This window comes from Macrosteles quadrilineatus, unplaced genomic scaffold (assembly GCF_028750875.1).
Source record: "Macrosteles quadrilineatus isolate MER2022 unplaced genomic scaffold, UCM_ALF_1.0 Scaffold_7__1_contigs__length_78375512, whole genome shotgun sequence".
NCBI classification, from domain to species: domain Eukaryota; kingdom Metazoa; phylum Arthropoda; class Insecta; order Hemiptera; family Cicadellidae; genus Macrosteles; species Macrosteles quadrilineatus.
Window position 1 is genome coordinate 44613306 of NW_026542600.1, and position 15173 is coordinate 44628478.

At 34.6% G+C, this 15173-nt stretch overlaps 1 protein-coding gene across 3 annotated transcripts in view; it reads left to right on the plus strand.

Moving 5' to 3' along the window:
* The window catches only part of LOC128997863 (nuclear receptor subfamily 2 group C member 1-like), a 36101-nt gene extending 21483 nt beyond the window's left edge, over positions 1-14618 (plus strand). For all 3 annotated transcript variants that reach the window (XM_054423636.1, XM_054423635.1, XM_054423634.1), the window contains exons 7-9: positions 4591-4759; positions 6229-6337; positions 9083-14618. In XM_054423636.1, coding sequence (XP_054279611.1) covers positions 4591-4759; positions 6229-6337; positions 9083-9363 — 559 coding nt within the window. In that variant the 3' untranslated portion in view covers positions 9364-14618. The remainder of the gene's footprint in view (positions 1-4590; positions 4760-6228; positions 6338-9082) is intronic.
* The last annotated feature ends 555 nt before the right edge of the window (positions 14619-15173 follow it).

Sequence of the window (15173 nt, forward strand, 5' to 3'; positions counted from 1 at the left end):
ACAAATGAAAACTCATACTTTCTGACCTGCTGTGAGTCTGTAGATAAATCAATCAAAAGATTTTGGGAAACAGAGTCAGTAAACACTAAGAAACCTATCAATCCTGAAGACATTGAGACTGAAAATCATTTTCAAACTACTCATTTTCGTGATGAAACAAATAGATACGTAGTTTCACTGCCTGTAAGATCAGACAACATTTCGTTACCTAACACAAGAGAAATCGCTAAGCACCGTCTAATAAATTTAGAATCAAGACTGAAGAAAACCCCAACGATGTATCAGGAGTATAGGGACTTTTTGAATGACTACATTGCTCAAGGTCACATGAGCATTGCGACTACCCCCTCTACGTACATCATCCCTCATCACTGTGTAAGGAAAGAAGATAGTAGCACTACCAAACTCAGAGTAGTTTTCAATGCCTCTTTCAAACCTAAAAATGATGATAAGTCATTAAATGACAATTTGTTCCCAGGTCCTAAGCTGCAAAAGGATATAACTGAAATTATAACAAACTTTCGTCTTCATTCCATTGTTGTGTGTTCAGATATTAAGCAGATGTATAGACAGATTGTTGTAGCTCCTGAGCAACGGAGTTTGCAGCACATATTTTACAGAACCTTACCAAACGGACCTATTGAGGAGTATGAACTCAACGTTCTCACGTATGGTGTCACATCAAGTGCATTCCTAGCCCAGCGAGTTTTGTTGCAGCTTGTCAAAGATGAAGGAAAGCGATTCCCTCTAGCCTCAAACGCCATTCTGCATCAGACCTTTGTTGATGACATATGCACCAGTGTTGACACACCAGAACAAGCTTTGCAGCTACAGAGTGAACTCATCAAACTGTTAGATTTAGGAGGATTCACTTTACGCAAATGGTCCAGTAATTACAAACCTATCCTAGACAACGTACCAGAAGATCACCGTGAACAACCACTCGTCTTATGTTCAGATGAAGATCCTGGAATGAAAATTCTTGGACTGCAGTACAACTCCTTTGATGATACTTTTTCATACTCGATTAAGCTCAACCCTCTAGTTTTCACAAAACGATCAATGCTATCTGAAATATCAAAAATATACGATGTGCTAGGTTGGATCACTCCAGTTACATTCTATGTTAAGCATCTGATGCAAAAGTTATGGCTTCTTGGTTTGAACTGGGATGAACCTCTTCCAAATGAAATAAGTAGTAAATGGTCTCTGTTCATTTCTACTCTCCCACAACTTTCAAATATTAAGATCCAACGATTCATTCCCACAGCATCCTCAAATTCCACACAACTTATAGGCTTCTGTGACGCTTCTGAAAAGGGTTACGCTGCTAACTTGTACATCCGTACTGAAAACTCAGCTGGAATCAGAGTACACCTCATAAAAGCCAAAAGTAAAGTTGCACCATTAAAAACAATGAGTATTCCCCGACTAGAACTTTCTGCGGCTCAGTTACTTATGCAAATAGTAATTTCAGTAAAACATCTCAATTTTGACCCATCAACAATCATACTGTTTTCGGATTCATCTACTGTGTTGTCATGGCTCAAAACCCCTCCGTACAAATTGAAAACTTTTGTTGCCAACAGAGTAATTGACATTTTAGAAGAGACTAACCCAACACAATGGCGTCATGTAGCTTCGAAAGAAAACCCCTGTGATTGTGCCAGCAGAGGCATGCTTCCTGAAGATATAGTTGATTTTGATTTGTGGTGGAAAGGTCCTTCCTTCCTTCATGAACCCTCAACCCTATGGCCATCATCAAATGTAAAACCTACAGAAGAAATTCATCTCCCCGAATTGAAATCAGAATGTTTCCTAACAACTAGTCTCGATAACAACATAGTAATGAAACTTATGGAAAAATTCTCTAGCTTGTCAAAAGTGCAGTTCGTTCTTGCCTACTTGTTACGATTTATCTTTAATCTTCAAAGTCAAAAGAAAGGAATAAGCAAAAGGCAAGGGCCAATAACCGCTCAAGAACTAAACGACTCATTAATGTTATGTGTCAAAAATGTTCAAGAACAATATCTCTCAGGTGAAATACAAAACATAAAGGAACAGAAAATGTGCACCACTAAGTATCGATCTCTAGCTCCATTTCTCGATGAAGAAGGTTATCTCAGGGTGGGCGGACGTTTAAAATACTCCCAACTTTCATTCTCCAGAAAACATCCTATCCTAATACCAACATCATCTCGCTTAGCAACTCTGTTATGTGATCACTATCATAAACTATCTTTACATGGTAGTCCTCGATTGTCCCAATCTCTCATACAATCAAAATTTTGGATCAGTGGATTACGCCAATTATTACGAGAAAGAATATTCAAATGTAACAAATGTTACATGTTCAAGGCAAAGCCCATGACACCCAAAATGGCTGATCTTCCTTCTGCAAGATTTCAAAACCTCAGGGTATTCCTCAATGTAGGACTTGACTATGCAGGTCCATTTGAATTCAAAGAAAGTGATAGGAGAAAAGCTCCACGATCAAAGGGTTATTTGGTAATCTTCATTTGTATGTCCACAAAAGCCGTCCATCTTGAATTTGCTACAAGTCTATCAACAAAATCATTTCTTGCTGCTCTTGATAGATTCTGTGCTAGACGAGGTCTTTGTAAGCAGATTTTCAGTGACTGTGGTACCAACTTTCAAGGTGCCTCAAATCATTTCAAAGAGATTCAGGAGTTTTTAAAAAGATCCAATCCAGAGATATCACAGCATCTAGCCAAAAAGGAAATCAAATGGAACTTCAATCCACCTGCAGCCCCTCACTTTGGTGGACTATGGGAGGCCGCTGTTAAATCCACCAAACATCACTTGCAACGAGTAATGGGCACACTTGTTCTCACCTATGAAGAAATGAACACTTTGTTGACACGCATAGAGGCTATTCTCAATAGTAGACCAATCGGAACGATGATCACAGACCCTAACGATGGCGACTATTTGAGCCCAGGTCACTTTATTATTGGATCGCCACTCTTAGCTCCACCTGAAATTGACTGCAGTGACACACCCATGAACAGACTACAAAGATATGAACTTCTACAACAGGCTGTTCAGTGTTTTTGGAAGAGATGGTCACAGGAATACGTTCAAACCCTGATTCCTCGTAGAAAATGGACTTCCCTTCAACCCAATGTCAAAGTTGGTGATGTAGCATACCTCCAAATGAAGAACACCAGCCCACTTGAATGGCCAATCGGGCGAATAGAAGAAACTTTCCCTGGACGTGACGGAATAGTAAGAGCAGTCAAGATCAAAACCGCACAAGGGACGTTTGTGCGCCCAGTTCACAAGCTGGTTCCTTTCCCTCCCTCTGACTTTGACTCATAAACTACCCTTTCCTTTTTTTGTTTTGTTTGATTTTTTGTTTTTACGTTTGCAAATATTCATTTGGGTGGGCGGTATGTAGAGTTTTGAATATAATATCAGAATAAACTACTGATAAAAGTAATGAATGGACTGGCTGGACATTGGTATTTCCAATGCATTCCATTATTGTTGGTTTTATCTATATTCGTTTTCCTTATCTGCCAGACAGTATTGTTCTTGTTTTATGCTTTCACTTTTTGCTCTGTCTCAGTCTACACACTACTGCCTTCTAGTTAACATGTCCTCAAATATATTGTAGTTATAGATTCAAAATGTAGTCTAAATTCTCTCTTTTAATTATAACCAATGTTAGAACATAATAGTACAGTTCAGTGTATCAGTGACAGTGATGTGAAGTGAATGAAGTAAATCTTCAGTATTAATATTTGGATGAAACCTCTACAAGTGAATGGACTGGTAATTCTCTCCTGTCGTCAACCTGCACGCCACTTTTAAGCTCAAGTCATCCCTCTCCTCTACGGGCATCACTGGACCACTAGCAAAGTCTCTCTACGTCAAACCTCTACTCTCCTAGCTACTCCTTTGAGGCCAACCCTCTGCAACCTTCCCAGACGACATCGCCAGCTCCAACCCTCTTACAACCGCTTCGCTACCCACGTCACGACCTCACTTGAAACTCACCACAACCTGGACTTCTCAAGAAAGACTCCGCAAGTAGAAAATAATTTTTAACTTAATTTATTTAGCAATTATTCAAAATACTCTTACAATATTTCTATCAGATTTTTAGGATTTAAAAGTTTTAACCTTCCGGAAGATTTCATTTAATATTCTAATCTAATATAACAGTTCTTGTCATAATTCAATATATCCAATTTTAAAACCTGATATTAAAAAGTGTGTGAACTGAGAAGCAGAGTTTTTATTTCATGCTCTCCGATTACCTTTGGGTAAAATTAAATTAATACATTTTGAGAATAGAATTTTTAAGATTTAAAATTCTCTACGACTCAACAAATTAATGGTCCTTCGAGCCGGATGGATTACAGTAACTTTAAAGTTGGTAATTTCTTTTGTTTTGCAAAAGGAGAGCATAAATACTTCTTTATCACTTTGTCCTGTGATAAAGAATGTGTAGTGTGAGTGAGCCCAAGCTAGTTTTCCTTGTGGCTTTTTCCCTAAAAACTCAAATTTTCTTATTCTTTTCAAATAATTGTCATTTACTATATCAGTTTAATCATGTTACAGAGTTGAGACTCAAGTAGCTCTAGTCAGAGCCTGTTGGACGGAGCTGTTTGTCCTCGGAATGGCACAATGCTCTCAGATTCTCTCCCTGCCTTCTATTCTTTCTTCAATCATCAACCATCTGCACAACTCAGTTGCTCAAGAAAAGATATCTGCTCATCGAGTCAAACTGGTAACAATTTAATTTTGACTGTAAACGATTGCACTATGCATACTTTGTTACAATAACTAATGTCCAAACTGATTTGATGATCGGCATTTTACCAAGTAAAGGGATAAAAGTCAAACCTTAAATCGAGGTAAGCCAAAGGAATTACAGCATATTTGGGTAATTGGTCTTGTTCGTTAGAACTAGACAAATATGTATTTTGGATTGGCTTTAGAGGCATATCAGTGGTACACCGTACTCTTTTTTTATCTTACTAAATGCCTAGACATTTCGTATAAAAAGGGCACTAACACATTTAATTTAGTTTCTAGAATTTGTAAACTAGTCGGATTGGACACCACAGTAATCATCCCATTTGATCCATTTGTTGGGTGTGGAAACTTTAGTAGAAGTCAAGGTTGCTTCATCAGTTTAGCTAAAAAAAAGGCTGGATAGCAACATGACCTACAGGTTAAAGTTTCACAAATGCAAAATTCATTACAAAACTGAAACATATGCTAGTAAAAAAGATAAACAGAAGCACAAGCAAACATGTTCTTTAATTTCAAGAAATTTTTCTACCCTTAGTACAAGCCCGAGTCATTTTGTGTTTAACACGTTCGCTACTGCAATAGTATGAAATTTTTCATTCACATGGACCAGCGAAGCACATATGTGACGGCCGGTTTCCACCCATAGACTGTTGTCGCATATTTGCGTCAGGGTTCTAATGTTTTTAAAATGCTTATATCTTTGTAACGGTCTATTTGAAGGCACTGAATTCCCTGCAGTGGTCTACAGAGATGTCTGACGCATAACTACGTCGCTTGGTCTGTGGATATGATGATTGGTGACGTCATATGATAGTTGGAAAAACTGGTCTTTACTTTTCTGTATCACTGTATGTATGTGTGCAGTATGTATGCTGCATTATCCTATGTAGCTTTTATATTTGTTCAGTTATAAACTCAAACTGTTCTTGAATAATCTGTCTTTTTTACTAACTTTCACCTCAAAACACAAACAAAAATTAACTGTCGCATATATGCGACGTTTGGTCTATTTCAAGAAAACTATGATAGTTTTCACTATTGTCTTTGCTGTAGACCGGGCGTGGCAAATATTTGACATTACAAAAGGTTATAAAAAATACAAAAAAAAAAAAATTATTTACAAACACGACTGTAGCGTATTACGATGTAAAACAGTGATCATTTACAATGTAAATGATCACTGTTTTACAGGTTTTCTCCCGTGGTCTGTGTGTACTGTTTTCCAAGTGACAGCCGGTCTATGTGTAAGATTCAAATGTATACCTCGGTCTGTGGTAATGACCCCGACGTCGCATATATGTGACGCTCAGTGGCGAATGTGTTAATACTTATATCTTATAAAACATATGATATTGTTGAATTTCCATGTACTAAATACGTTTTGTAATTAAAAGTTACCTAGTTTGTAGGGTGATTGACTACAAAAATCTTTACTTGCAGGTGACAGATCATATTTGCATGTTGCAAGACTACGTCAACGGAATGTCATGTCTCCATGTTGACGAACATGAATACGGTTACCTCAAACTGCTCATACTGTTTAGTCCAGGTAATGAATGTGTAGGGTGTATAACTAAATTACTCTACAATTAAAAATACCCAGGCCCATCATTGCCTAGGTAGATGTTACAGTTAGTATTTGGAGGAAAGAGTTCTTGGCTTGAGTACACACTGGCAGTGTTAAAATTCATTTTTCAATCTGTTTGCAAACTGTATGTCTACTGACTTATGGAGTCTGAAGCCTAGTCTAAGGCCTCGGGTATGATACGAGCGGCGAGCGGTAACCTGAGCAGCACGTAAGCGGCGGTGGTGGCTACGATACAAGCGGCACATTTATAACGCTCATAAAATTTCCCCAGTTTTATGAGTCACTGCTTTGTTGTTTGGTCCGAGTTTTGATTTAACTAAACACAATCAGTATTCTCATTCGATTCTCAATGATTTCCCTGTATTGGCTTTATGTTCATGATCACTCCTTAACCCTTTCTATGCTGCTAATAATTCATATTTCGTAAGACTTTTTGGTTTGCCTATTTTAGTTGTCACTATTTTAATAATTAGGCTAATTTTGAATAATAAGACAGTAAGACAATGTATAACAAAGATAAGTTCTGGTATTTGTAGTAAACATTAAATAAAACTTAATTTTTGTTGTAAATTTCCAAGGTTTCTTATAAATTGTAATGTTCTGGTAGCATTGTTTGAAACCAAAATCTCATAAAATCAAATGACATCCTGTTTACAATGCAATATTGAATTTAACCTTGATTTAGTTGGATAAGGTTATCGTAATATAGCCATTTTAGGGAAAATAATCTTTTGCAACAAAACGTCAGTAACACAATTTATGATCACTATTGTGGTTTGACTGAAAAATATCATCTAAATAGTCCGAGACTAACTAGTGCTGCTACCGTACCTAGTAATGCATTAAACAACCTGCTGTAGCGCTATCTGTTTGCAATCGTTGGCGTCAGCTTAAATACCGGTTTTTGACTCCTCATCCTTCAAGCACAGATAGCCGAGAAGGCTAGGGCTTGTGTCACTTGGCCAGTGGCATTTGTCTGCTCGGGTTCGATTCCCTTCCTGTGTGGCAAGTAATTGGTGACCTGTGTGTTTGTGGTGATATACTACAACCACTGGGGCATAGTGAGGTGTTCATATCCTTGGTTTAGACATACACCTCGAATCATTGGATTGGGCAAATCGTTTAGCTAATTGGTTGTTAGTGTATCCTATGAACATGCAGGTCACCAATGGCCGTTTTGCTACTTTTTGTTAAAATAACCTTTCTCTCTATATCCCTTAGAGATTAAAAAAAACAACGATATATCGTTGCACAGCACTTAGGGGGTTAATTATAGTTTCAGATTCAGATTCAGATTCAGATTCACTTTACTCAAGATTTACATTATACAAATATAAATGAAGAATGGCGTCAATAAATACAATTAATTCTATAAAATATTATCAAAATGCTCACTAAATGAGTAGTAACATTTGCTTATTATACATATTTTCAATTTTTTTTTTATGTTTTAATATTATTGATTTCCATTATATTTTTAGGCAGAGAATAAAAAACCTAGTACCTGCAGCGGTGGGTTTTTTATCATAAAACTCTAAATTATGCCTCTGGATGGCTGGGGCGAGTATTAGAATTATGTGTCATAATTATGTGTAAATTATTTGTCAATAATGTTTAGCCGATTGGTTTTCTCCTAAGTTTAACATGATACGTATGGCTCTCTTTTGTAAAATTAATATACTATCTAAATTTTGAATGGTTGTTGCACCATATAATTCAATGACGAATGCAATATGTGAGTTTATGTGAGCATAGTAAACCTTCAGTAAAACATTCAACGAACAGAGTTTAGACAAGTTGTGCAGCATAAATAGACCTGAACAAATTTTGCTTTTTAGTTTATCAATGTGGTACAACCAAGATAAATTTTGATCAATTATTAGTCCTAAGAATTTAGTTTGAGTCACTTGAGTTAAGTAATTGTTATCAATTTTTAAATGAGGTTTTAAAGGTTTTTTTGGGCAGTTTAAAAATTTATGTAATTGGTTTTCTCTGAGTTAAGCAATACGTTTTTGCAAGATAAATATTCGTATACAGATTCAAGGCTACTATTGCCTATATATTCAATGTCATTTTTTGATCTACCAGAAACTATTAAATTTGCATCATCAGCATAGAGGCATAATTTACTGTTTAAGTTTGTTAGAGCTGAAGGCAGGCCTTTTATATAACAGTGGAATAAAATTGGACCAAGAGTATACCCCTGAGGGACTCCATATGTGACTTGTTTTAGAGATGATTTGACTTTAAGTAATTGATTGAATTCTGTAATCATATTTAGTTCAACATATTGCTGCCTGTTTTCTAAATATGATTTAAACCAATTTAGTGAATTACCAGTAATACCCAAATGTTGTAATGTTGAAATAAGTGTCTGATTTGAAACGCTATCAAAAGCTTTACTAAGGTCCATGAAAATTCCAACAGAGTTGTCAATAGCATCAATAAGAGTCTCAACTAGATCAATACCAGCAGTTGTTACAGATTTTCCAGACCTAAAACCATGTTGTTCTTCGTCAAATAATTGATTATTTTCCAAAAAACTTACCAATCGGGAGTGTAGAGCTTAGATATAGTGGGCAATATTGATAAAGGCCTGTAATTTGATGGTACTGTTTTTCCCCATTTTTATGTAATGAATGGGGTAAAACAATTTTGGCTCATTGAATTGTTAACTCTGGTAGTTACAATTTCATCTTATTTCAGATATACCGGCTCTGGTGTCACGCAAACACGTTGATAAATTCCAAGAAAGAGCCTTTCAAGAGTTGAGAAGTTATGTGCAGAGACACTATAGTGATGATGAGGACCGCTTTCCCCGCCTCTTGTTGCGGCTTCCCCCGCTCAGAGCTCTGCAGCCTCATGTAATGGAGGAACTGTTCTTTGCAGGGCTAACAGGGGGTGTAACTATAGACACCATCATCCCCTATATTCTCCGAATGGACTCATCAGACTTCTCTCAGAGGGTCATATCAGAGTTTTCATAATAGTAGCACTTTTCCTGAATCAATAGTATTGATTTAAATTAATCAAAATGTAAATGTACATTAGTATTTTGTTTGAACCTATCAGGTTTATAAAGTATATAAATATAATTTGGTATATTTATTTTGATAGTAAATATTTGTTTTGTTATAGTGATTTTTGATTGTTTAAGTAAAAATTTATTTTAATGTTGTTATTAGGTGTAAATATTTATTAGAGGCTGTGTAAAACAGTCAAGGCCAAGTCTTACTCAATTCTGCTCCTTTTCACATTTTTCTTCATTTATTTCCCTTTTTAATTTGCATTTACATGACTTACAACCGTCATTTACACAGAGTTGAGTGTGACTTGGCCTTGGGCTCTTGTGTGTGCACTTGGAGCAAAGCATAACCAATTTACTGTTGGTTTTTTCCTTATCTAGGAATAAAGTTTGTAATGCCTGTAAATACTAAAAAAGTTTTGTGGGTTTGGGGGTTTTTAAATAATTAGACAATAACCTATGTAGACAGTACGTTTTTAGCTATGATTCAATCATATATATAAAATACTTTTAAAAATATAATATTTTAACAAGAATAGGCCTATAATTACATTTTAGCACTCAAGTATTTTTGTTTCTTTGTCTTACAGTATTAAAGCTCCAATGAACTCAAAAACTTCCTTTATCCTTAAAGTTGTCTTAATATGAGAACGTATAACTTATTAATTTCTAAAACTTTGTTGTGTACAAAATGTACTCTTCATGTACACATGTGTTTTGTTCATTATTTAAATAACTTTAAGGTAATTTTACTATAATTAATAATTTGAGATTCTCTGATCGTCTTATGATGCAGTTTTGTAATGCTGAAACGTGTCACATACAGGGTGTCACAAAGATGCGTAGCATACAGAGTTAAAATGGAAATCTATTTGTTTAATAATCTCGCCAATGGTCACTCGGATTACAAATATGTTTTAGTATCCAGTCCATACGCGCTGCACTAATCACAGCGAAAGTTGGTTGCTTGAATGCTTTATTCCACCCGGCGGCTATCTTCTTCAGCAGACCACAAACTTTTGAACTTGTTTATATGAGGCTATTTTGGTCCGGTTCCCACACGAAAATGAGTTTAACGCTTAAATTGTTTGTTTATATTACTCAAACCAAATTTCCTTGCGTCTTTGAGGCGGATTACCAGCTTAATGCGGGTGATCTGTGGGTTTACCTAGAAAAAAAAAACATCACCGAAGCTCTAAGGTGGGTTAGCCCTAACTCAAGATTGGACGTTGTCAGAGAGATGTAACTAAAGAGTTATGTAAAAGATTTATATTATGCATTTACTGACTAGCTAACTCGCATTCTACACTTATTTACCATCAAACTCAATAGTGTAATACGCCTACCACAAACTGTTATGGTTACAACCTGAAATCTGGGTTAGAGATTGTAGGCCACGCCAATAAAGTCTGGTCCTATCAGACCCCTCGAAGTAACCTTACAACCTTCCAATAACCTTACAATTTAAAGAAATTGCAAAACAGTTACGGAATAGTGAGCTTTTAAATTTATATTGTCTAATGGCCAACAACTCATTTTAAAATATTTAACCAACTGAAAAATCTTTCTGCTGATACCAATCAATCATCATGCAGTTCATATTTAAAATTATGTGTTAGTTTCTTACTTACTATGTAAAATCTCACTAACTCGACACTCGACAGCTGACAGTAATTTTTTCAGATAATTTAGTTTTAATTGTTGAATATTCAACGTTTCTTTGAGGATTGTTCACTCAATATGTAAAATACTCATGCAAGTAATAAATGTATATGTCAAATTATTCTGTTATGTATTCACTTATCAAAACCCATTAAAAATTTCAATGTTCTTGGGATAACTCGACAACCTCTGGGTCTACAAATTGTTGAGTTAGTGAGGTTATATCAATGGTTAAAAGGAATTGCATCACTATCTTGGGATATAGGCAACAGAAGAAAAAAATACATTTCGTTTGAATACCAAATTTTGTTTTAAACTGGTAAGAAATATTTGATACAATTATGATGGATTAAACTAACGAAACTTGTTAACTTTAATATTAGTTTATGAAGTACTCATGCGTAAAATTATCCAAATCCAAACCTCTCAATATCCGATCCGATTTAAAACAAGCATTAACTATCGGAATTGAAATTTCACTATCCTCACACCTTTAGTTACAAGACGTATTTGAGACGCATTTTCACCTTTGGTAGAAATCCTCCAAAATCCTGCCAAATTTAAGTTGGATGTTTTTAACTTAGTTGATGACATTTTATGTTCAAGTGTTAGCAAAAGTCACTCAGATCAATCGTTTAAAATGTTTACAAATTTTAATTTTGTTTTGAAAAGTCATAAACCGCAGTTGATGAGACTATGGATAATTTTTTAAAGAAATATTTTAAAAAGTCTTTAAAGCTCCAATGTACTGCTTGAAACCAAACCCAAGCTAAAGTGAGTTATTACCTACCTCTCGTGTAAAGCATCAAATCACATGTTTGTGGATTATTACGTTACTAGTCCGGAAAAAAAGTGTTTACCGGACAAGTGTGGTCGTTCCTGTGCAAGACGAAGTCGAGTACGGGATTACTATACGAGTCCGGTAAACGCATTTTGGACGAGTAACGTAGGATAGTTTACGCCATACTACTGAATCTGTTCAATTCCTTTTATATAACTACCAAATAAGGGACTAACAATCACTAGTCACCTCTAAGAGAACCTAAGAGAACCTAGAAACCTCTAAGAGAGGTTATGATTTTGTTTATAACCATTCATTGCCAAATACATTATAATCAGCTGGTTGGTGTCCGGTAACACTCATTACAGTACAGTAGTACGTAATGAAGCCCCATTTGATTAAGCTGAAGGCAAACAGCTGTTTTCTGTACTAAATCCTTGCGTGGGAAGTTCGTCAAAACAGTGTAGTGTGGCGTAAAATAAATTAACATTAACTAGGCTTTACTCTGTTTCATTACACTTACAATACATTGCAGTAGGCTATGATTAGTTGCTATTGTGTTGTGTTTTGTATAAGCAGATCTCTCATTAGTGGTTTAATATAAAGAAATGGTAACTCTTCAAAACTGGACTCAGTGGCCATTTATTATTGGTATGTATTTAAATAATTCATCCTTACCAAAGAATCAGTTATAGTCAAAATCAAATACAAGGCTTCTTTATTCCACAATATAGTGGGACATAGTGATGGTCAAAACCAGAAATTTTGAATCTCTAAACCAAAACCGAAACGCGAAACCTTTTTACTTGGCTGATTACAAAGGTTAAGGTTACAGAAAAAATACAGGTAATAATAAAGTTTTAAGTATGAAATCAAAAATGAAAGGGGACTCCTGACACTGACATACAAATTGTTACTGATAAACCCACACCAACATAATTTTTTCTTAAATTAAAATAAATTAAACTTTTGACACCAACATAAACATGAGTATTAGACTAATTAGAACATTTAGTGGCTAATATATCGTTATGAAACTGAGTTGTTCCAGTTATAGTATTTAAGATGCCTTTCTAAGTTCAGAATGCAATTTACTGCGTTTGCTCTATTGCTACCGGTACCAGCTAGTGTGGAAACAGTGTTAAATAATTTATAAATAAAATTTTTTTTTAAACAAAACGTTTTTAAACGCACTAAAAAGTAGAATATAATTTATAAATATGTGGAGAGTATAAATACTTGTAAGATTTAAAACGAAAAACGTAGTGTGCATGCAATAGAAAATTTACAATTACCTTCACCTATTGAACTAATGTATTATTATCAATTGCATACACCTCACGTTTTTTCGTTTTTAATCTTACAAGTATTTATACTCTCCAGATATTTATAAATTATATTTTACTTTTTAGTGTGTTTAGAAACGTTTTGTTTTAAAAAAGTTTTTTATTTATAAATTATTTTCACCTTTTTAGTTTTTAATGTGTGTGGATGTTAAATCTATTTCAAGCATCTATATCAGATTAAGACAGATGCATGTGGGAAATCTAAGGTTTATTTGAGTTTCTTTTCATATAATTATGTATCAGATTGGATGTATGGCCTACCTACTAACTATAAATATATCAATCTATTTAATTTATTGTTTACATTATAGAATACTAAATACAATTGACATTATTAACAAACACCTTTATATCTGCAATCAGATTGTTTTTCTTTATTTTGAAATGTTTGTATAAAGAATCTCTTGGAAGCATAACCTGTACCTCTTAACCTCTGCTCTTCGAACTGTCAAATTTAAGTATTTACAGCTTAATTAAATTAATTGATATATTTACATTCTTTCAAAATGTAAACATGGAAAATTTGGAACCCCATTGGGCATAGCCCAAGGGAAATATGAAAATTAAATGATATGATATTTCATTGTCTTCCATTTGTGAGCGATGTTTCAAGTCTCTATAGCTCCTCGGGAAGTTAGTATAAAATTGATTGCAAAATTTGTACCGGACAAGAAAGCGAGCAAATAAAAACGTTTTAAAATAATAATAATGATGCAAAAAATGCCAGTAGATTCAAGAATAAAATTGCCAATATCTTCAATTTTGAAACTTTTGAATCTCGAAACCGAAACTTTTCCTAAGTTTTGATGGTTTTGAGATTTGAGATTCGGTTTTGACACATCACTAGTGGGACATATTCACAACTGACTGTTCACACATTGATGACACAGTCATTCAGTCCACGACTAACTATTTTAGTCTGAAGTAAGAAAAATAAGGATATATTTCTTAATGCATTGTTTTAAAGTCAGATAGTAAATATAATTTGTTTGTATTTTATTTGTTTTTTTCATGTAGGATACAATCCACAGATAAAAAACACTATTGAGTAAGCACTTAATAATTGTTAGTAAAAAAAAACATCACATGTTTATAATATTAATTACTTTGTTATTTTTATGATGATCAAACACCAAATAGTGTGAATCAAAGATGTTATTGTGCACCATATATTTGTAAATAGTTTTTTTTTTAGTTATGATTGTAAACAACTGTATCACTTCTTCAAGACACCAGTACACTTTGTAAATACTGTCACGCAGCATGATCTATTTTTAACGAGAAAGTTTACTGTAAGGTAGATTTCTGACTACCAAAAGTAAAGTTTGTATGTCTTTAATGTTGTAGGTTTCCGTTATGCCTTATTATATAGGGATTGTATTTTATAGTTTAAATATTTGAAAGAATATAGTGAATTTGTACATATTATTGCCAGTTCTAATTTCAGTTCCTTTTTCATTTTAAAAGTTATTCTCAAAAGAGTTGAATAACAATTTCCACATTCGGCTTGTTAAACAAACTTCTTATACTGTACGCGAGGGTAAAGAAGTCCCTTGAGCCAGAGAGATACGCAGCTATGTTTGGAGGGTATCGCGCACTATTTTCAGGCGCTAAGCATCTGGGCGCCTCGCCTCGATGTCTGTCTGTAAACAACTGTTGTAAACATAATTACTCATATCTTTGTTTTGGTAAGTAGATTATCATTATGTGGTCATGTCATTTGATTCATTGCAGTCTCGTGTGTTCGCGTAGTGAGTTCGTTTTGTTTGGACGGTCCTTGTAGCTATGGATTTAAGAAAACGTCATGCTACTATACATAGTGGAGAGAGGGATTTAATTAGACGGGTGATAAAGTGTTGTGACAACGAATGTAATAATAATAATATATAATATGTAATATAATATTAGACTATAAGAAGAATGACGAAGCACCTGTGCATTTATCTAAAACCTCTGTACGTTTGTGTGCTAATAAACATGATT